The following is a 25,919-nucleotide window of genomic DNA, read 5'->3' on the forward strand; positions in this document are numbered from 1 at the left end:
CCGATGTCTTTAAAAAAAGGGAAGAATAATGCTGTGGAATGTTGCGCGCGTTCCATTTTTGACCGCTCGTGCCTTGTAATGGTGCATTACTTACTATTACTTACTATTTACCACTTGGTTAAATAAATAAATAGAAACCATTTATGGGAAAAAAAAAAAGATAATTATCAGTTTAATTTTACAGGATTAACCATAAAAACTCAAACAAAAACAAAGGGTAAAATAAATTTTATAATAAAATAATTATCAAATTTATAGAAACTAACAGAGATTAAATAAATAAATAAACATTTTCAAGGAAGTTTCTTTACAAATTTATACCTAAGTACTAATCATTAATAACTTGTACGAGCTCTTCTATCCCACCGAGAGCATGACTTCCCTTTTTCAGTTATTCGGTGGCTCGAAGAATGAGATAAGTTCTTATTCATGAGGCCTAGAAAAGTTTAATAGAATGAGAATGAGCAGATATCCTTCAAAACTATATTAGAAAGCGTAGAAATGAACCAAAAGCCTAAACAATCAAAACCAAGAGCTCGGTCACGTATCTAGTAATTGACGAACTTGAAATGCAGAGCTCGAGTGGCCTATAGTAGAAACGCTCATTGCCTACCATTAAGTTAACAAGATTCAAAAGGAAATGTTGAAGGAAAGGGTGAAGAACATCCCTTTTCCACCTGACCAATTGGGATGTTTTGTTACAAAAATGTAAACTGAGGGGAACAGAATAGGGAACAGCAGGTAGCCAATCTTCAATGATGCAGTCACATAGTCAAAAAGAAAGCGCTTTTCTCTTCACATTACCTACTTTACTCACCACAATTATTATCCCATTCCCAAATCTAAACTAAATATGTTTTGTTATTTATACAGACCAATCATCTTCTGCCACCTCTGTTTTCGTTTTCATTATCTTTATTTCAAAGGGGGAAAAGGCAGAAATTTTGTGGGTAATACCTATAAGTTTAGGATGTTTTGTCATAAAACACTAACTAACAGAGTAACAAAATAATAAGATAAACTTATATCCAAGGAAGGAGGTTTCTTTTTAATGATGCTAAACTAAGCGTAGTTTAAGGGTTTAAGATATTATAATCTCGACTAAAAGTTAGTGGATCTAGAACCCTTCATAAGCTTAGTTTAAAGGTTTAAGATATCATAATCTCGACTAAAAGATGGGTATCAAGAACCCTTCATAAGCCTGGTTTGAAGGTTTAAGATATCATAATCTCGACTAAAAGATAGAGGATCAAGAACCCCCTTCATAAGCGTAGTTTAAAGGATTCAAATATCATAATCTCGACTAAAAGATAGAGGATCAAGAACCCCCTTCATAAGCCTAGTTTAAAGGTTTAAGATATCATAATCTCGACTAAATGATAGGGGATCAAGAACCCTTCCTAAGCGTAGTTTAAAGGTTTAAGATATCATAGTCTCGACTGAGGATCAAGAATCCTTCATGAGCGTAGTTTAAAGGTTTAAGATATCATAATCTCGACTAGAAGACAGAGGATCAAGAACCCTTCATAAGCCTAGTTTAAACATTTAAGATATCATAATCTCGACTAAAAGATAGAAGATCAAGAACTCTTCATAAGCATAGTTTAAAGGTTTAAGACATTATAATTTCGACTAAAAGATAGAAGATCAAGAACCCTTCGTAACCATAGTTTAAAGGTTTAAGATATTATAATCTCGACTCAAAGATAGAGGATCAAGAACCCTTCATAAGCCTAGTTTTAAAGGTTTAAGACATTATAATTTCGGCTAAAAGATAGAAGATCAAGAACTCTTCATAACCAGGTTTAAGAAATTATAATCTCGACTCAAAGATAGAAGATCAAGAACCTTTCATAAGTCTAGTTTAAAGGTTTAAGATATTATAATTTCGACTAAAAGATAGAAGATCAATAACCCTGAAATAAACTTATTTCATCCCGAAGTAAATTGGATACAACTTTCCTCCTCGAGAACCGAAGATTCTCTCTCCCCCCTTTCACTCTCTAACTGAATCCCAAAAGTCCATGAAAATGATTATATAGCACAGGAGGATGAGAATTCAGAATGCTTTTGAGGGTAACATGGAAGGCAAAAAAATGAAGAACAGTTGACAGTTCTAACACAATTGCAGAGAGGTTGAGAGAAACAGAGCTTACAATTTTTGCTCTCCAAAATGGTGGCTGCAATCTGTATTGTGCTGCTAGCTTTGCTGCTACACTCCCTCTCGCCGCCATGCACCGCTCTCAACCTCAGTCTCCCCGGCCAGCATCCGAGCCCTGAACTGGTTGCTCAAGAAGTTCACAGGTCCATCATTTTTCCATTTCAGATTCAAGAATGTTGTTTTCAAATCACCATGTTCTTACCACATTGTTGAGTTTCTGGACTTTATTGTCCCATTTCAAGATTTTTATGCATCTTTTTGTATGATTTCTTGCACTAGATGTACAAAATCAAGTTTAGATGCAGTTCTTTCTGTTCGTATGTTCTTGATTGCTCTTTTTTCTTGACCATTCTTCAATTTTTGTTAGTATGTTCTTGGTTGCTCTGTTTGTGGATTCTTTTTTCAATTTGAAAAATCCATTTCCACTCAGATTTTGCTTTTCGTTTCTTATTTTGATCAACATGCACTGTTCTTCGTTAGATTCATGCTTCTTTTCTAGAAAAACACTGTATAATCACTATGTTCTTCGTTAGATTCATGCACTGTTCTTTCACTACAGTTCCTGGCTACTCTGTTTTCTGGCTAGCACTGAAAATCACTATGTTCTTATTTCCTGCATTCTTCGTCTATACTTCCTTCAAATCATTTTCAGTTTTGAAGGTTTTAACGCTAAGTTCAATGAATTTCTAGAAATCTGAAAGGAAATTCTTACCTGTCGTAGGAAAGTGAATGATTCCATAACAAGAAGGCGACTGATCCAAAACTCAGAGAACGACGAATCTTCTTCCTGCTACACCGGAAACCCCATCGACGACTGCTGGAAATGCGATTCAAATTGGCCAAACAACCGCCAACGCCTCGCCGATTGCGCCATAGGATTTGGCCAGTACGCTTCAGGAGGGAAGAACGGTGAGTTCTACGTCGTCACAGATGACTCCGACGATGATCCAGTCAATCCAGAGCCCGGGACATTACGATACGCCGTTATACAGCCACAGCCTCTCTGGATCGTCTTCCCCGCCAATATGCTCATCAAACTCTCACAGGAACTCATCTTTAACAGCTACAAAACCCTAGACGGCCGCGGCGCCAACGTCCATATCGTCGGCGGCGGTTGCATCACCTTGCAATACATAAGTAACGTCATCATCCACAATATCCACATCCACCATTGTTATCCATCAGGTAACGAAATCGAAAATCGAAAAGTCCCTATTCACCTTAATATTGGAGGAAATACATCGATCTGAAACTCGTCCCTGGCCGTGGTTCTACAGGGAACACCATGGTCCGATCAAGTCCGACGCATTACGGATACCGTACGAAATCGGACGGCGACGGGATCTCGATCTTCGGGTCTAAGGACATATGGATTGACCATTGTTCGCTCTCGCATTGCAAGGATGGGCTGATTGATGCGGTGATGGGCTCCACCGGAATCACGATTTCAAACAATTATTTCTCGCATCACGATGAGGTTATGTTACTAGGTCACAGTGACAGCTACTCGCCGGACTCCGGAATGCAGGTGAATTCCCCCTCCCTTTTTCCTTGTTCTCCCTTTTTTTTTCAAATTAACACTAAATTCTATGATCCAACTCAAGGTAACAATAGCATTCAACCACTTCGGCGAGAAGCTTGTGCAAAGGATGCCACGGTGCCGGCGAGGCTACATTCACGTGGTCAACAACGACTTCACCCAATGGGAAATGTACGCAATCGGCGGCAGCGGGAACCCCACAATCAACAGCCAAGGCAACCGCTACACCGCCCCATACGACCGCAACGCCAAGGAGGTAACCAAGCGTGTAGAAACCGCCGAGTCCGAGTGGCGCGGCTGGAACTGGCGCTCTGACGGCGACATCCTCGTCAACGGCGCCTTCTTCATCACTTCCGGCCAAGGCCTCGAAGTCAAGTACGAGAAGGCTTACAGCGTCGAGCCCAAGTCCGCCGCCCTAATCGACCAGCTCACTTGGCACGCCGGTCCACTCGGCGTCGGCAGTAGGGACAACAATTTGGGCATGTGGACCACTGGCTCTAATGGCGGTGGTGGCATTGTTCTTGGGTCTGGCCCGGATTACACTGACGACATGTCGGAAAGCCTCTCGCGGATCCGGTTTCGATATTTTGTTATGGTATTTTCTTTCTGTGCATTGGCACTTGCCTTTGTGCCATGACGACAGATCGTCTAGTTATTGATGTTAACGGCGGGAAGGCCTGAAATGTAAAGCCATACATCAGCCATTGCATGCCAGAACTGAGTTTAGTTTATAGTTTGTTCACATTTTACTACTACTAAAGTTCTCAACTGTGTTCAACACTAGATCGTATAGTTGAACGGTGTACAATTTAGCGTTTTACTAATAGTACACTTAAACTATGTTCACTTTGACATTTTACTAACCGTCCTTTTGACAATAGTATTCAGATTTTTATGATCTTATGTAAATATGATCCGTCTTATAAGTTGTAGTTGATTTTGTCATAAATGAAAGTAAGTTTCGAGGGTTCATTGATTAGTAAACCTCTAGTACTTATAAGGTCGGGATTGTGGTCGTCTATCTCTGATTTGTTGGCCGATGTAATCTTTGAAATTGACCAGCCAGCTGTGTTGATTTTGCTATTCGTTAAAAAAATAAGTACGTTTCGGGGGTTCATTGATTAGTAAACCTCTGATGCTGACAAGTCGGGATTGTGGTCGTCTGTCTCCAATTTGTCAGCCGATATAATAAATGAGATTGACCAACCAGCTGGGTTGATTTGGCTATTCGTCAAAAAAGAAAAGTAAGTTTTGGGGGTTCATTGATTAGTAAACCTCCGGTACTGATAAGGTTGGGACTATGGTCGTCCGTCTCCGTTTTGTCGGCCGATATAATCTTTGAGATTGACCAGCCAGCTAGGTTGATTTGGCTCTTCGTCAAAAAAAGAAAGTAAGTTTCAAAAATTTATTGATTAATAAACCTCCAATAAGGTTAGGATTGTCAGTAATATAGTCGTCGGTGTCCAGTCGGCCAATATAATCTTTGAGATTGACCAATCAGCAGGGGTTGGTTTGGCTATTCCTTTCGAGGCCAAATAATAGAACGACAAAGTTACCTCAAACTGAGACGATCGATGGAAAACTCGTAGATTATCGTGCTAACAGAAGAACTCAATTCTTAACATGAAAGAAAAAAACTGCAAGAAAATTTAACTACACATTCAGCAAAGATGTTCTTATAATTTTACACATTCAGAAGAAAGAGTATTAAACAGGAAGTTCAAAAAAAAAAAAAAAAAAAAAAAAAAAAAAAAAAAAAAAAAAAAAGAGGATAAAGAAAAAGAATTCCAAAAAAATTGGAGAGGGTCATCAAATCTGGACCATCTATATCACAGTCATTTTTTAACACTCACTTTAAACTGTTACCATGTAGTCTCCTCCTCTCTGTGCTGCAACATCTGCCAATCTTTTCCAAGCTAACTCTCTCTGCTCCTCGTCGTCTTTCGCCTTCATCTCCCGCTCCGTGTACTGCCTTTGACATTCTTCAAACAACTCGATGTCCATTTCCATGAACATCTTTCGAACGTTTACGGTCAGTCCGTGAACTGCCTGGTTCCAATGACTTCGGATATTCTTCTCCAATGCTTCGAAAATTATTGGTAATACCACACCCCGGTTTTGGGCTATCAAGCCAACAATGTGTTCGTTGTTCCACAGAAACAGTGCTCGTTCAGCAACCTGCAACACGTAGTGTGGCCTTGTAAGAACTAACGGAACAACAAATAATGCGATTGAACCACAATGCTCTAAGTGGATCCACAGAACAGCATCATGCCCAAGGACACTTCAAAAGGTATCAGCAGTTCGTCATTATAATAAAAAGATGGATCACTGAAATGAACATACAGAACAAGGTTTTTTCAAACCAGTGTCATGCCTACATTTAGAACAACGAAACCAAGGAGTTGTTTTTTAATAAACTTTTTAGACGCTTCTTCCAAGCCCTTCATATGATATTTACACCGAAAGGATATCGTCGACCATTCTGGACACTGATAAAACAAAAATCTCAGTTCGTTTCTTTTCGTCTATACGCTCTTATCGTCCAAAGAACATTATCTAAGAAAACGGAAAGACGTTGTTTCTATTCACAAAAGAAAGCCCTAAGATATCGGAACAATCCTAACTTTTGTTTAAATCACAGTAGAAAGACTCGAACAGTACTTTCTTGAATAAATCCTTCCTTCGGATCTACAGGCTGGTCAAATGAAAATCTCTCTTCCAACAACAGATTATTTTGGAATGGCAATCTCATCCAGATACATTCATAAACTTTCCTAGTGGCTCTTTATCCAAAAAGAAGGGTTCTTATAGTTCTCACTGTTTATAAGTCCTGCAGTTTAAATCTACAGCATTAGAAGCCTGTTTACTAGAAGACAAAAGCCCCATCAGTAGTACAAAAAAGATATACCCCAGGCGCCTGTTTTACACATTAAGAAGGCAAATTTTAAAACCTTAAGAAGAAACCTAAATGACATGAAAGTAAAGAGAAGAGTTCTCTTATAGATATTAATTACTTAATTAAAGGACATTAAAATCAACGTCATCAATCATTTAGAACGTTGTTTTTTTGGGAAACAAATAAATTGAATATTCTAATTGATGTATGTCCGTAATTAGCTTAAATTGATTGTGATAATGCATAGTTAAAATAACTGTTTTGAAATTGACAAGTGTCTACTTATGATGTACATCTTTGAAGACATTGCCATACAAACTAAACACGAACATCTTTGACATACATCCTATAAAGGATCCTGATGGCCTTTAATAGGTGTACCCCTTCTCATGAGGTATGAGTACTCGTAGGAGGCTTCCATTTAAATTTAGATACCTAAACTGGAACCTATCCCCGGCTCAGACATTATGTGCAGAATAAGGGAGGAAATATGGATCACTTATTCTTGTGACGCCCTTTTCTACTAGCCTCTGGCACTAGCGTTTGCAGATTTGTGGTTGAGGGAGGGCATGAACTACAGGAAAAAGTTTCACAACGTCTTTACTTTGTACCCATCCCTTTCAAGACGAATTGTAATACCGTTTGGTTCAATGCTTAAATGGCTACTTTATCACGAGACTAAGTTAAAGTGGAATAAAAAAGCATGAACTTTCCACAGGGTTGATAGAGGGTTGGAAAAAACTTAGGAATCTAGTTTTTGTTTCTTATTGGTGTTCCCACAGTCACAGCAGAGGATTTTATAATTATATTCTTTCTTCTACTGAGGTTAATTGAAGACAGATTTTGTTGCTCCTTTGGCTTTTTAGCTTCAGCTATCATGCGTTCCAGTGGAGTATTTAGTTTCCACTCACTGTGCCAAAAGAATATATATCTATCTAAATTTCGGTCATCGCCCCCCAAACCATTATTATTGTGTCACACAATAACGCCTAAATTAGGTCCTACGATAAAAACACCAAGATTGTTCTCACATAAAAAATAAAATAAACAAATATATGGCAAGAAGAGGGCGTCACTGTCTATTTCTTTAACCATTTTTGGCTTGTAATATTAGGAAGGACGAAGTGACAGCAAGCCCAGAGAGGAAAGACCTCCCTTTGGCCATTCAATCCATCCCCATCAAAATCAATAAACAAACTAATAGTGTTTATGATTCAAAAAGAGATGGACAAAAAAATCCACAAGAAATCCGAATATGGGAAGAAAATCAATATATAGTGGCAAAATAAAAATCGAATCTTGCAAGACACAGCAAAAAAATCTAAATAACTAATTGAACTCGAGCATGAATTCACAGTTAAATAAGAACAATGACTGTCAGCAAGACAAGTTATTAATAGTATACATATTCATAACTACGTTGAGATAGAATTGTAATGGATATATTACGTTATTAGATATGAAAAAAAAAAAAAAATCAAGCTTATGAATAGAAAGTTGAAAATATTTAGTAACTTCAAACCTGAAAATGAGAGCTATTCAGGCAACGTGCAATTTGTCTAAAAAGAGGAACCATACAGCGCTGAAACTCTGCTGATTGTGTAGCCTCTAGTACTTCTTCAAGCTCCCCTAAGAAAAGAACTTCTTTCTGACAGTTGGTCAGGGGCCAATATTTCAACAAGCCCCTTACAACAGTATCCGCAAGCTTGAAATCTTTTTCGACAAACTGTGTTATGCAGTAGGATAGCTGTTGGTGATAGATTGCAATTGATTTAGGCTTGTGCAAAGGAATAAGAGCCCGAACAAGAAACAATTTGTGCTCCTCTTTCATTGGCAATGCAAACCCATTGATGATACTCCCAAGGATTTCCAAAAGCTCGCCAACACCACTGTGCCTTTCTGTCTCGTAAATGAACCGATAAAAAATGTTATTGATTGCCTTCCGAATAAATGGCCGATGTACCATGAACTTCCCGTATATACGATGTAAGATTGTCTTCAAATACTCCCGCTCACGAGGATCCTCGGAGTTGAACAAATCCAAAAGTTTCAACACGAATGAGTGGTCTATATACCTCTTGGCAATTTTGGTATCAGTATCAGATGACACAACATATCTCAGTAAGAGTTCATATACAAGCTGCAAATGCGGCCATGACGGTTCCAAGTAAGGTTCATCTTCTTCAGGATCAGCATTTTCCTGGCCTGTATTTTCATGCGCAGCTGGAGGCAAGCACCGAAAAATATTTACTGAAATCATCCTAATCATTTCTTCCTGGCAAGTTTCTGTGATTTTCCCCGACCCTGATTGTATCACATCAACCAATTCCAGAAGCGTCTGCCGCTTAATTTCCTTCTCTCTGGCAGACTTCAGAGTGTCCGAAAAATCAAACTGATAGCAACATATCTGCAATTTTCTAATGAATAAATTCTGCCTTTCTGAAGCAGGTACATCGCGGAACAACGGGAGAGGTTCTATACTGCCAGTAGGAGGCGCCAACGTGACAACCCCCGTAGTACAGTTTGAATTAGGGCCCGATGCGGCAGGTCCAGGCCGAGAAGCATGATTCACCACCACGTTCGTCGTCGAAACAGACCCTGAATTACAATTCCCCGGCGGTCCAAACGCGTAAGCTGAAGGATCAGTGGCATCGGACTTGGAGGGCTTCCGATGCCCTCCCTTCATAATTTTCTTAAACATGACTCCTCAAAACAAAAAACCCTAATCCAAATATTCGGTAGATTCAAGGAACGGGAATTAAAGCTGAAGCATGAACCACTGATTGATAAGGTACCAATTTCAAGAAACGATAGATCAACATGCACGGATTAATAGCCCTAAGTCATGATTAAACAAGAGGAATAAAATCTTACTCCCACCAATTATTTCGAAGTGTCAGAAATCTACGAAAGAAAGCATGGATCTGAAATTAGGGATTGAGACACGGGGAAACGGAATCAAACAAAAAAACGTTACCCTGTCGCGATACAATATCTGTGAAACTTGGCCGTCAATGGATCCAAGTAACGAGTCATCCGAGTCGAATCGCCGGAATTCCGGCGAGTTGATTGATCGATGTGATTCCGGCGATCAATCCGATCAGAGAAACAGAGCCCCCGATAGCCAGAGAGAGAGATTTCGAACAGCCGAAGTGGAAGATAATTAAAGAAAGGAACGAAAAGCTAAAAACAGAAAAATATAATTATTAAAATATTTTTAAAAATTATAAAAAGAAATGATTGCATTTAATGCCTTTATAGACAGTTGTTTCTTCTTCTTCATTTCCTTCATTAAATAAATAAATAAATTGAATTAATATTCTCTTTATTTTAAATAAAAAATAATTTAATTTAATTCATTCAAACTTAGGATAATGCTTTAATCTTTTCAAATTACCCTTTTTTTTTTCTTATTTCATTTTTTTTTTTAATATTTTAAAAAAAATGAAGAACAAAAATCTTGAGTGGCTGTGGCTTGTGATAATACACGTGGACAACAAGCGAAGGAAGTGTCCACGTGGACAAAAATGCTTTAATTTTTTATAAAAAATAATTTATACCTAAATTTTTGTAAGGGTATCCATTCACTGAAGCAGAACCATATCTAGCAGTGGTTCTTCGACTAATTAAGCGACACATTAAGCCTATTTAACTGAGCTAAGGTGTGAAGTTGTGCGAAAAACAGTCTTTTGTGATACAATATTCTTTAAGATAAATAAAAAAAAATAAATTTTAAATTTACCATAAAAAGATTTATAAGTAAATAAGATTTGTAGCACGAACATTTAAAGGGTAGCGATGTCATTTTGCTAAGAAAATGTCACATAGTCATGTTGATTGTAATGAAAGATGTCTCATATTTATTGGGTTCATTTTATGCCATTATTTTGGAATGTATAATATAAAGTCAAAATTTGAAATTATTATTTGAAATAAAATCTGAACCATCAGATAGGAATAAATAAGTACGATCAATTCCAATTTATAATAAATAATTGATATGGATATTTATCCAAATGGCATTAATTGATTCTATAGGTGGAAATTACCTTTTGCCCCACCAAATTTTTAAGGAATCTAAAAATTGCCAAGACTGCATTATAAATTTAATTTAATGTAAATTGAATATTCAATTTATTTAACTTTTTAAATATCATTATACATATAATTTGAGCGATTAAAATATAATGCCAAAAAAGAAAAGTATGTTTAAAAGAGTTGGAAAATTTAAAGATAAATAGGAAGTCAAGATTTGATAGTCAACCAAAAGCAATTCTTGAAAGGAAGTTGACTTTAATTAATATTATTATTATTATTGACATTATTAGTTATGGTTTTTTTTATTGACTTTCATATAGTTGTTGGACTATAAAAATACTATTTATGGTAAATAACAATTTTCCACTTAAATATTTATTTTGTTGATTGTAATTTTAAAAATAAAAAATGTTTTTTATTTTTCATATAAAAAAAAACACTCATTTTAGTCCACTGCACTCCAATTCGAAAAAAAAAAAATTAAAATTAAAATCTAATTGCAACACACTTATCCTTTGAAGATCCATCCAACTAATCTATGATCGTCAAAATATTAAAAAAAAAAAAATCAAATCAATTTCAACTGTTTTTTTTTTTTTTTTTTTTTTTTGAATTTGAATTTGAATTTGATTGAAAAGAAGAAGATGATGATGATGAAGATGAACACCATCAAATTATTCAAGAGAAATGTTCATAGTTGATCGATGACAAAGATGAAAAATGCAAACCTAGAGAGCAAATTATAGCGGTAGTTCAGGCGGAAGAGTGAAGCTGCAGATGATCACGCACTGTTAGATAGTTAGGTCGTTCTAATATCATCTGAGGATCGATGAACGTACAAATTTCATTGTTGAATCTACTCTGCTTTTCTGCATCTTCTACTGTTCTAATATCATCAGGTTCTCCAACTTTCGATTCCATCAGTCTCCGTGAAATCTCCGATACAACTTCCGACAGAGCAGAGGAAGATTTATTGTCAATTGCTGGAACTTCATCTTCCGATTCTTCTATGTCGTATGAAATTCCCGCTAACCGCTGTAGTCCGACGAAAAGAAATTCCTCTCCTTCATCAAGAAACCTCGTTCCTTCTTCATTCACAAAAACTAATCGGACAACATAATTGCAATCTCCTTGCGGAAAATACAATTCAAAAACGCGATTTCCAGTCTGTTCTTCGTCGCCTTTCTGTTCATCTTCGTAACTTTCTTTTTCATCGTCGCTCCCGTAATCTTCATCAATTTCTTCCATATCATCGCTATCGTAGTCTTCATCAATTTCTTCCATATCATCGCTATCGTAATCTTCCCCAATCTCTTCCATATCATCGCTATCAGAATCTTCGTAAGCCTCTTCTTCTCGATGTGAATCTTCATCGTCGTCGTCAGATTCCTCTTTCGGACTAAAAAATAATTGTACGACATAATTACAGTTATCTTGAGAAAAATTTATTTCAAAAACACAATCTCCATTCTCGTCCTCTTCGCCCCCGACGACTTCAGGCAAACGATCAAGAACCTGCTTCTCAGAAAGAGCGTTCGGAGGCAGATTTTCAGCCATTAGGTAACCGTAACGCAAATACATTGGCGTTAATTTGGATTTAACTTCTCGCCTAGGGATCGCGCCATCAAGAATCTTCTCGCCGTCGTCAAGATCATCGGGCAAATGTACAGCATCATAAGGCTCTACTTGAGGCAACACGAAATAAAGCGTGCAAAGTTCTGCCATGGAGAACGACGGCCCGATCGCACATATACAACTCGGATTCTGCGCTTCCTTCCTTCCTTCCTTCCTCTGTGCTTCAATCGATGACTGTGGCGTCTGAGGGAGGCGGGGTTCCCTATTTTATACACGCCAATAAATTACTCCCTAATTTTTTTTTTAGGTTAAATTACAGCCACTTCTCTATATGAATTATTATTATTTTATCTAATATCTTCTTTAATAGACTTAATTAAATATAAAATTAAAGTGAAAATCTAAGATTTTATTAAATTTAAAATTAGATCCATTAACATAGATTTAATTCTTTTATTAAATATTAGATCTCTTATTTATATTTTTTTTATTTGTTATTTATTATGTTTAATTTTTATTGGTTTAATTATACATTTTAATTAGTTCTTTAAATTATAATTTGATTTAAAAATTTTAAGGCTAAATTTATAATTATAATTTATTTATATTTTAAGGCTAAATTTATAATTATAATTTATTTATATTTTAAGGCTAAATTTATAATTATAATTTATTTATATTTTAAGGCTAAATTTATAATTATAATTTATTTATATTTTAAGGATTAAATGCGTAAATTTTTAAATAATTTTTGGGTTTGAAATTCGGAGATTTTTTTTTTTTTTTTTTTTTTTTTAATTTTATTTTAGAAAGGGTTCTATAGATTCCTTGCATCCATCAAAACTGCGAATCCGATTGAAAGGGTTGAAATTATCTGATCGTTCCTTCGTCGGCTGGAGCAAGACGAAGAAGAAGAAGAGATTGAAGCTGAATATGGCTCGAAGCATTTCGTACATCACTGGAACTCAGCTCCTGTCCTTCAGACGCATGCCAAATGTTGCCATCATCGACGTTAGGTACAATCGCCGGCGGAAATTCGTCTTCGGATTCTTTCCATGACGTTGTTTTTGTTCATCTTATGTGAAAATTTGTTATATGATCTCGCAGGGACGATGAGAGGAGTTACGATGGCCATATTGCCGGATCTCTGCACTATGCTAGTGACAGTTTCTCTGATAAGATCTCGAAGCTTGTTCAAGAAGTGAAAGGAAAAGACATGCTTGTTTTCCACTGCGCTCTTAGCCAGGTTCTCGCTAGCCTTCATGTTCATTCTGTCGATCATCTTTGAAATATCATCATCTTTCCTCTTTTACTTGTTCTATTAATTTTTTTTGTTGTCGGCTCAAATTTCACCATCATTTGCTCGATCGATTTCTTCGGCTGTTTAAGTTTTAGCAGTCCTTGAGTTCACATTTGGATTAATCGGATTTGTATGTACTTCAGTTATCTCTCTGTTTGCCTCAATGAATTAGAGTTTTGTATATTTAGATATGTGATTTATATCTTCAGTTCTCATGTGTGTAATCAGAGAAGGATTTGGGGTTCAAAACTGTATGAGCACTGTCATTCATCTGTTTTTCTACTAAGCTTCATAGTTGTATTATTTTTTAAAATGGAACAGGAGCTGCGTTTACATGTTCCTGCAGTTTTCTGTCCACAATCGAACTGAAACCTTCTATTTATTGTAATACATGAATAATTAAACAAACATGGCAATGATCTTCCTAACAGACTAGTTATTTTTGTTTCCTTTTTAATTTATAGTTTCTATTAGGAAGGGAGAGGTCTGGGGTTGGTAGTATGAGCAAGAGAAACTTTGTTTTGTTAGAAAAATGGCTACGGAGATCAGTAGACGAACTAAACAAGTTATGGAGTAAAATAATTCAGTATTCATGGGTGTTGTTAAAACAAATAAGTACGGGAGCGAACTAAGGGGATGGGTTACAAATTTGAGGAGATATGGAAGCGTAGAAGCCCATGGTAAAGACGACATCTCGACCAGGTTAAGATGACAGAATTTGGACCATTGTTGGACTGTTGAACAGTTAAACCCAATAGAAGAGAGAATAAAATGTTTTGGTTCTGGGACTTCAACCTGGAGGTTAGAACAATTGAGTATGTTAACAGTGGTATCCTTTCTGTATAGCTAACACAAAATGTTTTGGTTGAAGTTTTTTTTTTTTTTTTCTCTGCCACAAGTATTTTGCTATACTTCTTTAATGTTCACCAACAGCTTGGTTTGCTACTATATATGTTCAAGTTAAGTGCTTACTTGAGTGGATTCTTATTGTGCAAATGAAATGTCATGAACAGTTATAACATATGCCTAAGTTTATATTCTATGTATTCTCATTCTTGAAAATCTAGCTTTTTGGTAGTATGACCATTTATTGGACAAAAACATATAATGGGCGCTATACTTGGACTGGTACAATCGGACAAACCAAGTTCTGGCTGAGAGTTCTCTTCAAAATTATTAAACCTTGTCGAAAGTTCTAACTAGTCGTCCCTCCATTTTCATATTGTCTTGCTGCACAAATCTAGGTTCTTGGATTCCTATTCCTCTACGCCCATGATATTTGAATCTGATTTCTATTGACAAATTCCTTTGGAACTTCAGTTTCACAAGTGAAATTAAGGGAAAAATCTACATTATTTTGTTAGGGCCTTTCAAGAAATATTTTGAGGGAATTTTCTGTCTTCCAATTGCCTTTTCAATCTAGATAGAGCTTTGCATATGGTTAATGTTCTACTATCATTCCATTATTCAAATGGTTGGGAATGCAACTAAAGTCCTGCATTGACTAAATAAGGAAGATCATGGATATACGAGTGACAGACAATATCTCCCTTCGTGTGAGGCCTTTTGGGTGGAACCAAAAGCAAAACAATGAGGGTTTATGCCTAAAGTGGACAATATCATACTATTGTATGCAATACGTACACGTTTCGTTGTCCTAACAACTAGTATTCAAGTCATGCCAAAAAGTTATCAAACAACTAGTACCGAATCCATCCCTCTCACCCCCCAAAGAAGCTAATAACTGTTAAGATTTAATGAGATTTTCTCACTAAATCTTAAAGCTACAGCAGCGACTAAATTTTCTTTACTTCATGGAAAGGACGACCCACAAAAATGGAGGCTAAAATGTCATAAATGTCGTTAGGCAATGTTAAATGAGTATCCAAAAGCGAGGGAGCAATGTCCAAAGGTGTCCATTAGCAGAATACATAACTCACCAGGATGGAGATGTAAAAAAATGAGACATACGCCTTTATAGTTTGTCCTTGTACTGATTGCCAAATCACATTACACGGGTATTCATATTCGAAGAAGGTTCCACAAGATTTACCATAAAAGATTTAACAATAGAAGATTTTGTAGGATCAGAGGCCAAATCCAACCAATATCATGACTCTGGATGTTGATCAGGGAGAGTAAATAAGAAAGACGGGCTCATTCAACAACCACTAAGTCATTTAATCACACCGAAGTTGCAAATTCCAAGCTACCTGAGAATCAATCCAAGCTTCAGCAACTAAGCAACTGAACAATGAGGATGAGTAGTTAAACGGTAAAGTCAAGGAAAAGTCGTAGAAATAATTCCACAGCTCAACCATGAATCATGTCAGAAAGAAGTTGAAAGAAAGTCCATTATCCAGACATCTTTGAGCTCGATTAAAAACAAGAACAGTGGTCGAATAAACGAAACACCAAGGCGAACACATCTTTAGATGCATACTACTTAGCAACAATAGATTTCCACCAAAGAACATTTTGTACGTGCATAAAACGCCAAATCCATAGAAATTATGGAACTTTTAGTTTCCCCCCCTTCTCTAATGTCAACTTAGTTCTTCTTCCACTGACTCTCTCCCCCTTATTAGTTCCCCTTTTTCTTTTCCTGTCCAAGTGCGGACAGTTGCATTTGAATGAAGTTTATTCGTAGAAAAAAAATTGGTTAATCTTGCTCGTGAATTATCATTCTCCGGATGTTTCCATATGAACATCGACGAGATATCAAGGAAAAGCTCATATTCTCATTTTTTCAAGATCCCTTCTGTTTATGTTGAGCTTCTACTTTTAGAAACTAAGCATTGTCACAAATCTTATTTCCCCAATGGTTTTGTAGGTTCGTGGCCCATCTTGCGCAAGGAAGCTTGCCAACTATCTCGAGGAAATTAAGGAGGATGCTGGAATAAAAAGCATCTGTGTTCTTGAACGTGGCTTCAATGGCTGGGAAGCATCTGGCCGACCCGTTTGTCGCTGCAACAACGTGCCTTGCAAGGAGGGGATTTAGGATTCAGAAACCATCACAGGTCAGCATGGTTTTGAAATAATTCAATCAAATGGCCGCCTGTATACCTTTGCTACCTAGGTATAAACAATCTAATTTCGCTTATGATATCATTTGATAATGTTAAAACAAAATGTGATTTCATAATACGTGGAATTTTTAGTTGTATTGTATATGTATCCACTTCTGATGAACTTGGGCATTAATTTACTGAACCCGGGGTTTGTTTCTGCCAAGTGAATGTATCACTTTGGAGCTTGGAGTTAAAAAGAAGATAATCCTTCTTTATTATTATATATACATATTTGAAGTTATAATATGATCGTCTTGCGCCAGGGGTCCATTTATAAAGTCTGAGATTTTTATGGTGATTAAAATTCAGTCGATAGATCAATAAACTAATTAAGGACTCTAGGTTTGTGTGCAATTAAGTTTAAATCATTAATTAAATAATGAGAACGGTTGTCAAAGTGAGTATAGTTTGAGTGATAATTGACATATACTCTTACATATATTCTCGACTAAGAGATCAAAAGATCGAATCTTTCATTCCTAATTATTGTGTTTGATCTCAAGAGAAGATGGTCCTAATAATAATAGTAATAAATATTTAATTTGATGAAATTTATACACTAGGGACTAAATTGTTGCATGATACACGTTATATAATAAAGTTTAGATACTAAATTATTATACACTTAACAACTTAACAACTAAATGACTTGGTCATTATAGCCTACATGAAAATATGTGTGCTGTTTAATAAATTAATAAGAGGGTAACTATTTTATTTTAATATTCACTTATGTGTGGTTCGAGTTTAGTGGAAGCCTAAATAAAAATACATATGATATATCAATTACTCTTAAAGATTTCAAACCTATCACAAATTTATTAGATTCAATAACCCATTAAATACAAACCTTGAAGATTCTTTTTTAAAACTATATTTGTAATTTAATATACATACTACTTGAACATGAACATTACTCGGTTGACATATACCTCCCTCGACTAAAAGCTTTGAAGTTTAAATTCTTACTCGAATAAATTCTTACTCGAAGTTATTGAACTAAAAAAACCCATTCAACACCATACATTAATATAATAAGCTCCAATACAATACAACACATCTCCACAATAATTGGTGGAATTGCAAAGAAAGAAACCACCAGCTTAAGAGTTAAATGAATGACCTATAATAAGTTAGATGCTAGAAATAATGATAGAGATAAGTACCCTTAAACCAATTTTTTGTCTGGAAGTTAGTCATATCATTATCAGATCATCTCACAATTTGAGCAATCCTTGGAGAGCATGAAGAGGGCCCTCCTTGTGTTAGCCTTGTATTATAGGACTTGCATTTGACGCATTTGTGTGCTACAATGTGATAATTAACCTCTGATATCTCGCTACAGTCATTGCACAGGATCCATACCTGACCAAAAAAGTAAAGAAAGCAATCTTTTCAGTTCATCAAACTAATCAGCGGTCTCTTTTCGAGAAGCCAAACACTGTTTTCCAGCCACTACTAACCATCTTATGTTGGTACATTTGAGGCATCGGCGTCGACGCAACCTGAAATTTAAGTCAGATGTGTTAAGATAATGTGAATGTTCATTTTCGTTACTTGCACATTTGGTTGGTTGAAGCTCCCTACCTCGTGATCCAGTTTTTCCCACACGCTCGACATATCGCAGTAGGATTTCGAGCAAACAGGGCATGTGTATCTGCAGATTTATCCCAACCAGTAAAGATACAAACCATGGTTTTGGTAACTCGTTCAAATGATCAGAACAAAAGGCATATTCTGTAACGAGGGAGCTGAACTTACTGTAAGCGTTGCTCCATCTCCTTCACACATTCTAGATGAATCGTGTGTCCACACGGCAAAACGGAAATGTCACTCATTGTGTCGAAAAGAAACTGCAGCAATTGGTCGATTACGTTATTTTGAGTCAAACGATATGTAGGGTGGGAGATTCACACCTTTGACCTCTTTGTCAAACATATATGACTCAACTAGTTGAACAATGCTCAAGTTTATATGAACGTCACAATTCAATGCTTTGAAACTCACCTCAAAGCAAACAGGGCAGTTATGATGCATTGCTTTTTCCACACAACTATGGGAGTTCTCCATCAGTTTTGAATAGCAACAACCTAAAAGATGAAGGAATCTCACAATTCAATGGCTGGAAAAGTAGAGAACTCCAAGCAGTCGAATCATTTAAAATGGTCACAAAATCTTACCACACTTTTTGCAATGGAAAAAGTTCTCCTCGCCTCCTACTCTGTGTAACGAATCAAAAAACATTATTATGTACTGAAAATGCATCTAATATACAGTGAAAGCTGTGGAGGAAGAAACATTACTACAGAAATATACAGAGAAAGTTGAAGGAAATGGTTTGGACCTGCAAATACCACATTCATTGCAGTGATACTGCTTCTTTGAAACCTAGCAAAACAAAAAAAGGGTTTGAGTTAACAAAAGTTTAAGAACAAGGCTTATAATATCGATATAAACATGTCGATCGAAGCCTACATCGTCGTCGAAGAACTTGCACTTTGAACAAAAGTACTTCCCCATACAAACTCCACATTGAATACAATGTTGTTGCACCTAAAAGAAGTAACAAAAGACATTTAGTTCTCTTTCCCATATTTTCGATGAAGGAGTTGAAGGAAAGAACTTACGTCTTGTTCGGTGTCACACAAGGAACAGATGACCTACAGAGAGATTCAAACGAAGAATTCATGAATTCTAATTCATATTGAAGAAAATTTAAAGGTCTTTTTAATTAATCTCTACTTCTTTGTTCCGTAATCTCGTGTTCATAAGATTCAATCCAAAGTAAACTTAAAACTAAACTGAATCAGAAAACAAATCTTAATAATTAAAAAGGCAAGTGAAAGCACAAATTCAGAGAAGAAAAAGCCATGAATAAGTGAAATTAGAAGCTAGATTGATGGTTGATTTACAAATGGTAACAATTCAGAGAATGTAGCTACAAAGAAAACCAAAAGGAATCTTACTTTTTCTATATCATGGCGAGGAATGTCGTGGCGCAAGGGAGGATCCACATCTAATGAATTCTGCATAAAGATCATCAACAGGAAACTTCATCAATCCATCGTCTTACGCAATTTTATGGAAAAGAAGAAGAAGAAGCAAACCTTAGCTTCATTGTGACAATGCCTGCAATCAAATATTTCATTGCAACAAGGTGCTCTGATCTTACACCTCCTTCTATAATGGGAGCACCTTCGAATTATTTCCACAGAAAAACAAAAAAAAATGAGAAATATCCAACATCATAGCCACTAAAAACTTCAAAAATCAGATCGACATTAATTTAGACGCAGATTAAGAAAGATAAACTACCCGAAGCTGCCATATCCGAGATTGACCAAAGACTTCTCGCCATTAGTGGAAATCCAAGCCTCCATTCCGCTCTCCACAATCATATAAAGTAAAAACTCCTAAAAATCGATAAAATTAAACACAAGGAGGAACGAGAAACTCAAGAACACAACGAAAAATGATAAAGAAAAAAAAAAAAAACAGACCAAAAAGCTACGACAGAGAAAATTATCAAACTGTAACAGAATCTAAATCCTATGCATCGTTGTTCTATTCCATTTCTCTTTTCGTTTCTATGCAGCGAACTTCATAGGGGCGGCGGTGGTTCCGGAGAGGGATCTCGCCGGAATCTCAGTTTTTGAGTTCCCAGAAAAATATCAAAGAAGACGGACGTGAAATTCCAAAAATACCACCGATTCTTTGGAAAGCTCTGCCCGCCGCCGTGTTTTCTTGTACGCAAATCAATGACGAGGCGACACGCCAGAGTATTCACCTGATTCATTACTATGTTCCTTTTACTAAACCTAAACGGCGTCGTTCGCATCTAATCCACTTATTAATTTATTAAACAAAATTTACGTCATTTTTTATTTTCAGTCGAGATAAAATATTAATTATTATTTTCAAAATTAATGGTTCAAGTTACTTGATTTAAATATTTAAATTAACAAAAATGTGAATTATTAAAACAATAATAAAAAAAAACACTATCATTTTTCATTTTTCTTTTTTTTTTTAAACCTCAAAAAATTATTTTTAAAAAAATTAAACAATATTTGATCATAAAAAGAAAAGAAATGGGGACATTTTGGTCATTTACTTCCACGTCACGTTCACTCACCGAAAACTGTAAATGGGGAAGAGAGAATACAGGCAAAACGGCACCGTTTCGTTGCAGGAAGGTCCTCAACTAGAGAGAGAAAGAGAGAGTAATATAATAGGACGGAGGAATAATGGCGGCAATCAATTTATAGAGAGAAGAACCGCGACTATGGATAAGTATCAAACTCGATTTGGATTTGGATATCGAGAATCCAATCCGATCCATTTAAATTTTGATTTCTTTTTTTTAATAAAAATATTTGTTCTTAAAAAGTTCTATATAATTATTCCATATTTTTATGATATGTCCCTTTCATTCCAACTAACTTTTACCTTTTTTTTTTTTTTTGGATAAGATCGTGATACGATATCGGTTCGATACGTCGTATGAAAATGTATTAGATAATAAAATTTCTTAGATCCAATATCAAATTTATCAAAACGACCAATTTCATGTTTAATTTATAATATTGTGATTTTAAGGTGCACGTTTGATTTTACACGTTGCTTGAGCAAATTTTTTAGGTTAAAATAACGAACCATTTCACACTACCCTATAAAATGTTTTTTTTTTTTTTTTTTTTAATTGGGTTCAGTTGAATTTTTTAAAAACTTAAAATTCAACTCAGTCTACAAGTTGACATTTTCTGGTCAAGTCAACCCAACTAACCCACAAACCTAACTGAACCCTACTCTAATTTTAAAAAGATTAAAGATATTTAACCGGTGTAATGGATGCTAATAATGCATTATAACTCGTCAATGTTTAATATTTAAATTTGATGAGATTTTAGTTATTAAATGAGATTTTAGTTATTAATTTAATATGTACCGTAGATAATTATTTTTTTATATATATAATAAAAAAAAGTATATATTCATAAAATCTTCTTTAGATAGGTATAGATACCTAAAATTCGAACAAAAAAATATATGTTACGATAAAAATAGAAAGTAACGTTATCCAAAGTAAAAAGTGAATAAGAAATTAGTTTGAATTTATTTGTCCGTTTTTGTAAATTGAATAAAATCGGGGGAGTAAAAGGCAATTAAACAAAAGATAGAGAATTGCGTCCAATCTACGTGTAAGGAGCAAAATTCACTTGACACGTGTTTTGATGCCATTTTGCCTATACCTTTTTAAATTATTTTATTTTTTATTTGTGGGAGAATAATAAATAACACAATTTGTGTGTAAATTTTAAAAATTAATTCCTAATTTATTATTTATCTTGGTAATATTCGTAAATTTAGTAATTATTATGATCTGACTTTTCGCACACGTATTAATCGGAGACGTGACGGATAACAAAAAAATTTAGAAAAATACTTTCGACTCTAATTTTCATAAACTAAGAGTATTTTAACAAAGTTTCAACCCGACCCTCTTTAAAATATATGAATAATAAACTATTTTTATATCTAACAGATATCTGAATGAACATTATAAATATTAAAATAGTAGATATCTATAACTGACTTTATGTCTGGACTTGTTCACTCATACGTTATAGTTATTCTCCCACAAGTTTATTTAACTCTAAAATTTATTTATTAGATTCTCGTTCACCCTCTACGCGATTATTAAACTCTACAAGTATTGGTTGGATCAAATTTTAAAAGACGTGCCACTTTAGGCCAATAATAATAAATTTTAATAAATTATTATTATTAATTTATTTCAATTAATATTAGAAAATTAAAAGTTCACTTGCAAACCTTCACAATTTATCATTTTTATTAAAAATTAAACAATCAAATTCCACGTCATTTAAATATTAATTATATAAAAATAAAAATAAATTTTGGGATTATTATGGCGATTCCGGATGTGGTGGGGCCTACTGCATTATTCAGAAAAGGGTGAGGAAAATAAATTGAGAAAATTGAGATAATTATTGAAATGGACAAAGAAGAAAAAGACTGAAAATTCACGTGCAGACAGGAGCAGAGTACATAAATTACAACCTAGCCCTGATTTTCATCGTAGGCCCAGGGCACTCGACGACTACCACGATGATGATCAAGTGGTGAAAAGATCGACGGTCACAAATAAGACACGAGCCATCCGTCCGATGCATGAAAAGACAAACAAACCAAATACACCAAATTAAAAGTAGTCGCCGCTGTGGGAGGTGGTGGTGGTGGTGGTGGCGGTGGTGGTTGCTCAGTACTCGGTGACTGGCAACTGCTCGTGGGTGTTGGAAATGAAGATGAACTCGTAGATGAGCCCAGCAAGCCCACCTCCGACCAAAGGCCCGGCCCAGTAGACCCAGTGGTTGTCCCATGACCAGCTCACCACCGACGGTCCGAATGCTACGGCAGGGTTCATCGACGCTCCGGTGAAGGCTCCACCGGCCAAAATGTTGGCTCCGACAATGAAACCGATGGCGATCGGTGCAATTGTTCCCAAACTGCCCTTCTTGGGATCCACTGCGGTCGCGTACACCGTGTACACCAATCCAAACGTCATCACGATCTCAAAAACGAAGGCGTTTACTTCCCCAACTCCTGCTGACAGAGCAAAGCTGCCGGTGGGCTGCAATGCACAAACAACCACGATTAGATATGATATTCTCTACTTTGAGCATAAACTCTTATAAACTCTATCTTTATCAAAAGACTCGTAACAATATAGATATATTTTTTACTTATAAATACATGATCATTCTTTAAATCAGTCAATGTGGGTATTCTTTTAATCAACTCGAACAAAATATATTATTTGTTTGACACTTGATTCACTTTTGACTGCACGTTCTAAACTTACAACTTCCTTGTTCGACATTTGAGAATTCCATTGATATAATTAAGTTAAAGGTATGACTCGTAACATGTTAGGAATCACAGATCTTCACAATAGTATGATATTGTCTACCTGGAATATAAGAACTCGTGATTATTCCCTACATTAGTAGATGTGAGACTTTCTATTGACCATTCTCAAAATAATTAAACAAAAAGTACGGGTGACTCACCGAGCCGGTGACAAACTGAAGGAGCAAGCAAGCGACGACGGATCCGAGGAGCTGGGCGATCCAGTAAATGATGCCACGTAGGAGGGTGATGTTGCCACCAACGAAGGCGCCAAAGGTAACAGCAGGGTTGACGTGGCCGCCGGAGATGTTGGCGCCGACAGAGACAGCAACAAAAAGAGCGAAGGCATGGGCGATGGAGGCGGAGATAAGGCCGGCGGGGGTGGCGGCGCCACCGTCAGTAAGCTTACCAAAGGCTATACCGGAACCCTGGCCGGCAAAAACAAAAATCAACGTAGAAATGAACTCGGCCAACCCAGCCTTCAAAGCATCGGGTCGGGTAGCCTCCTCGGGCCTTCCAATGGCAATGTTACGGATCGGCATGGCTGTAATTTGAGAGCTCTGAAGTGAAATTCTAAGCCAAGTGGTTCACTTCCACGTCCAATTCCTCTGCCTTATAATGGAACGTAGAGGGGGGATGCGTAACTGGCTATAACAGGTAGCCGGTAATAAACGGGGAGAAAAATAAAAAAGAAAAGGAATTAACACTGGAACGTGATTGGTGACATGGCCAGGCTGTCAAATATAACGGAAACTATTAATTGGTTGCCTCTATGAACACTCAGATCCAGCGAAGCATGTTGACACGTGTCGGGTTTTGAAAAAGACACGTAGCAAATGATCGCGTGTTCTCTCGAACCATCGAATCCACTTCACATGTTCAATTATTTCTCCACTTTCCTTCATCGCCACATACAGATCTCTTTATTAATGATCTTCAAAATCTCAAAGCTTCAATTTCAAGAAACTTTGTTTTTTCTTGGAATTTATTTTAATTTAATTTTGTCTCCATTTTTATTATTATTATTTTTTTATTGGAATAAATGAGTCGTGATCCCGCGAGGGTGAACGAACTCCGTCCGAAAGGAGAGCTATTTTTAAGTAGGTAAAGAGCTGGTAGTGGGGTCTTCCATCAATTTACTTTCGGTCGACTTCGACAAAGGAGAAGACGAAATTGTCATATAAAATAGAAACAAGCGAACCTTAGCAATTAGTATTGCTATGGGCTAATTTTAAAAATAAAAAATTAAAAATAATATCTTAAAATATTTTATTAAGTCTGTTTTCAAATATTAAAAAAAAAAATAATATATATATAAATAATAGCAGAATAATTAAAACTTAATTTAAAATATAAAATTAAAGTAATGCAATATACTAAAAGGTTTATTAAAATGTAAATCAACACTATCATATGATTATTGTCCAATTAAGCAAAAAGTCCAACATTGAATTTGTTTATAAATAAATATTGATCCTTTTCGTTGGATTATGTGATGATCGGTAGAAGGTTATCTTAATGGAATCTTTTGGATAATTAAAACCCATTAAGATGAGATTTAATAATATCAAATACCAATTCATCTCGTTTATTTTAATTAATGTTTCGTTTAGCCTATTTCAATTATTTTATTAATATATTAGAATGTTATTTATTTAATCTGGTGTGTTTGGTAAACACATCATTTAAAATTTAAAAAAAAAAGCAAATTTATAAAATTGAAACAAAAAAAAATAATTTCTATAAAATAATGTAGAAATTGGAAATTAAGAGGAAAATTGAAAAAATATAATTTGTTATATATATATATATATATATATGTTATATATGCACCACATTGTATTTAAATTTTGTCTGCTTCGATCTTTTAATTTAAAAAATTATTTTAAAATCTAGGAAAATCATAAGAAAGAAAGAACAAAGCTTAATAATAAATGTCAAATAAATTAAAATTTTGCTGTAAAGACTGAAGATCGATGAATGAGACTATTAATATTTATTTCATTTAATTTGATCCTAAATAGAACAATAATAAAAAAAGTAATCCCACAAACTATCATCCAAATAACCACAATCTTATTATATATCATTTATTTATTTTTTTTAAATTAACTATTTTTTTAATGGTTATTTAAAGAATAAAAAAGTAGACATTAAGAAAGTGCATTTTGAATATGCTTTTTACTATTATATTCTTGAAAGTGCATTTTTAATCCTTTATTTATTTATTTATTTATTTATTATTCATTTTCAAACAAAAAAAAGAAAAAAAAAGAAAAAAACACGCATGGATTTGTGTGGTGTAATTTTAGCCACGAATAAGAGTGCACATTTTTTAATTATTTAAATCAATTTTTTCTCTCTTGATTATTATAATTGATTTATTTAATATTAGGAAATAT

The 25,919-nt window shown here is 35.3% G+C and overlaps 5 protein-coding genes and 1 long non-coding RNA gene across 11 annotated transcripts; 2 read left to right on the top strand and 4 right to left on the bottom strand.

Annotated features, from left to right (window-relative positions):
- Nucleotides 1-277: 277 nt before the first annotated feature.
- Nucleotides 278-3,519, bottom strand: LOC147786695 (uncharacterized). 2 transcript variants are annotated; one of them, XR_015414499.1, is made up of 4 exons: nt 3,382-3,519; nt 2,874-3,284; nt 2,157-2,281; nt 278-436 (listed from the first exon to the last, which is right to left on the bottom strand). It is a non-coding gene; the product is annotated as an uncharacterized LOC147786695 (long non-coding RNA). The 2 variants fall into 2 exon arrangements; XR_015414500.1 differs by lacking the exon at nt 278-436 and having other exon boundaries at nt 2,069-2,281.
- On the top strand, nt 2,163-4,553 carry LOC111781648 (Pectin lyase-like superfamily protein). The gene is made up of 4 exons (XM_087120177.1): nt 2,163-2,304; nt 2,883-3,346; nt 3,439-3,689; nt 3,766-4,553. Exons 1-4 carry the CDS (start codon nt 2,174-2,176, stop codon nt 4,336-4,338), a joined length of 1,419 nt encoding a protein of 472 aa, XP_086976303.1. The 5' UTR covers nt 2,163-2,173; the 3' UTR covers nt 4,339-4,553.
- A 774-nt stretch (nt 4,554-5,327) lies between these two features.
- On the bottom strand, nt 5,328-9,799 carry LOC111781554 (serine/threonine protein phosphatase 2A 57 kDa regulatory subunit B' beta isoform). Of its 3 annotated transcripts, none has more exons than XM_023662219.2 (3): nt 9,578-9,799; nt 8,123-9,438; nt 5,328-5,879 (listed from the first exon to the last, which is right to left on the bottom strand). In XM_023662219.2, exons 2-3 carry the CDS (start codon nt 9,299-9,301, stop codon nt 5,556-5,558), a joined length of 1,503 nt encoding a protein of 500 aa, XP_023517987.2. In that variant the 5' UTR covers nt 9,302-9,438; nt 9,578-9,799; the 3' UTR covers nt 5,328-5,555. The 3 variants fall into 3 exon arrangements, with proteins under 3 accessions (XP_023517987.2, XP_086976302.1, XP_023517986.2); XM_087120176.1 differs by having other exon boundaries at nt 8,123-9,504; XM_023662218.2 differs by having other exon boundaries at nt 8,123-9,799.
- Nucleotides 9,800-13,025: 3,226 nt separating this feature from the next.
- On the top strand, nt 13,026-16,828 carry CDC25 (Rhodanese/Cell cycle control phosphatase superfamily protein). The gene is made up of 3 exons (XM_023663143.2): nt 13,026-13,229; nt 13,321-13,459; nt 16,347-16,828. Exons 1-3 carry the CDS (start codon nt 13,147-13,149, stop codon nt 16,512-16,514), a joined length of 390 nt encoding a protein of 129 aa, XP_023518911.1. The 5' UTR covers nt 13,026-13,146; the 3' UTR covers nt 16,515-16,828.
- Nucleotides 16,829-17,585: 757 nt separating this feature from the next.
- Nucleotides 17,586-20,399, bottom strand: LOC111781132 (E3 ubiquitin-protein ligase RZFP34-like). Of its 3 annotated transcripts, none has more exons than XM_087119823.1 (13): nt 20,085-20,399; nt 19,900-19,997; nt 19,692-19,779; nt 19,551-19,610; nt 19,212-19,244; nt 19,060-19,137; nt 18,929-18,972; nt 18,765-18,805; nt 18,592-18,674; nt 18,346-18,437; nt 18,172-18,241; nt 18,048-18,089; nt 17,586-17,949 (listed from the first exon to the last, which is right to left on the bottom strand). In XM_087119823.1, the coding sequence occupies exons 2-13, from the start codon at nt 19,980-19,982 to the stop codon at nt 17,797-17,799; spliced, it is 867 nt and encodes a 288-aa protein (XP_086975949.1). In that variant the 5' UTR covers nt 19,983-19,997; nt 20,085-20,399; the 3' UTR covers nt 17,586-17,796. The 3 variants fall into 3 exon arrangements, with proteins under 3 accessions (XP_086975949.1, XP_086975948.1, XP_023517345.2); XM_087119822.1 differs by having other exon boundaries at nt 19,900-19,994; nt 20,081-20,398; XM_023661577.2 differs by having other exon boundaries at nt 19,900-20,398.
- A 2,416-nt stretch (nt 20,400-22,815) lies between these two features.
- On the bottom strand, nt 22,816-24,114 carry LOC111781861 (aquaporin TIP1-1). The gene is made up of 2 exons (XM_023662583.2): nt 23,679-24,114; nt 22,816-23,239 (listed from the first exon to the last, which is right to left on the bottom strand). Exons 1-2 carry the CDS (start codon nt 24,057-24,059, stop codon nt 22,868-22,870), a joined length of 753 nt encoding a protein of 250 aa, XP_023518351.1. The 5' UTR covers nt 24,060-24,114; the 3' UTR covers nt 22,816-22,867.
- Between the last annotated feature and the right edge of the window lie 1,805 nt (nt 24,115-25,919).

The sequence above is a fragment of the Cucurbita pepo genome, chromosome 19 (assembly GCF_057944985.1).
Source record: "Cucurbita pepo subsp. pepo isolate OVF chromosome 19, ASM5794498v1, whole genome shotgun sequence".
NCBI classification, from domain to species: domain Eukaryota; kingdom Viridiplantae; phylum Streptophyta; class Magnoliopsida; order Cucurbitales; family Cucurbitaceae; genus Cucurbita; species Cucurbita pepo.

Coding starts and splice junctions, on each gene's coding strand:
- LOC111781861 (XM_023662583.2), bottom strand. CDS start 24,059: ATGCCGATCCGTAACATTGCCATTGGAAGGCCCGAGGAGGCTACCCGA. Junction 23,240..23,678: donor TTCAGTTTGTCACCGGCTCG/GTGAGTCACCCG, acceptor TGTGCATTGCAG/CCCACCGGCAGCTTTGCTCT.
- LOC111781132 (XM_087119823.1), bottom strand. CDS start 19,982: ATGATTGTGGAGAGCGGAATGGAGGCTTGGATTTCCACTAATGGCGAG. Junction 19,138..19,211: donor TGTGTGACACCGAACAAGAC/GTAAGTTCTTTC, acceptor TACTTCTTTTAG/GTGCAACAACATTGTATTCA. Junction 18,973..19,059: donor GCAAGTTCTTCGACGACGAT/GTAGGCTTCGAT, acceptor TTGTTTTGCTAG/GTTTCAAAGAAGCAGTATCA.
- LOC111781554 (XM_023662219.2), bottom strand. CDS start 9,301: ATGTTTAAGAAAATTATGAAGGGAGGGCATCGGAAGCCCTCCAAGTCC. Junction 5,880..8,122: donor TGAATAGCTCTCATTTTCAG/GTTTGAAGTTAC, acceptor TACGTGTTGCAG/GTTGCTGAACGAGCACTGTT.
- LOC111781648 (XM_087120177.1), top strand. CDS start 2,174: ATGGTGGCTGCAATCTGTATTGTGCTGCTAGCTTTGCTGCTACACTCC. Junction 3,347..3,438: donor CCACCATTGTTATCCATCAG/GTAACGAAATCG, acceptor GTGGTTCTACAG/GGAACACCATGGTCCGATCA. Junction 3,690..3,765: donor CGCCGGACTCCGGAATGCAG/GTGAATTCCCCC, acceptor ATCCAACTCAAG/GTAACAATAGCATTCAACCA.
- CDC25 (XM_023663143.2), top strand. CDS start 13,147: ATGGCTCGAAGCATTTCGTACATCACTGGAACTCAGCTCCTGTCCTTC. Junction 13,230..13,320: donor GTTGCCATCATCGACGTTAG/GTACAATCGCCG, acceptor ATGATCTCGCAG/GGACGATGAGAGGAGTTACG. Junction 13,460..16,346: donor TCCACTGCGCTCTTAGCCAG/GTTCTCGCTAGC, acceptor ATGGTTTTGTAG/GTTCGTGGCCCATCTTGCGC.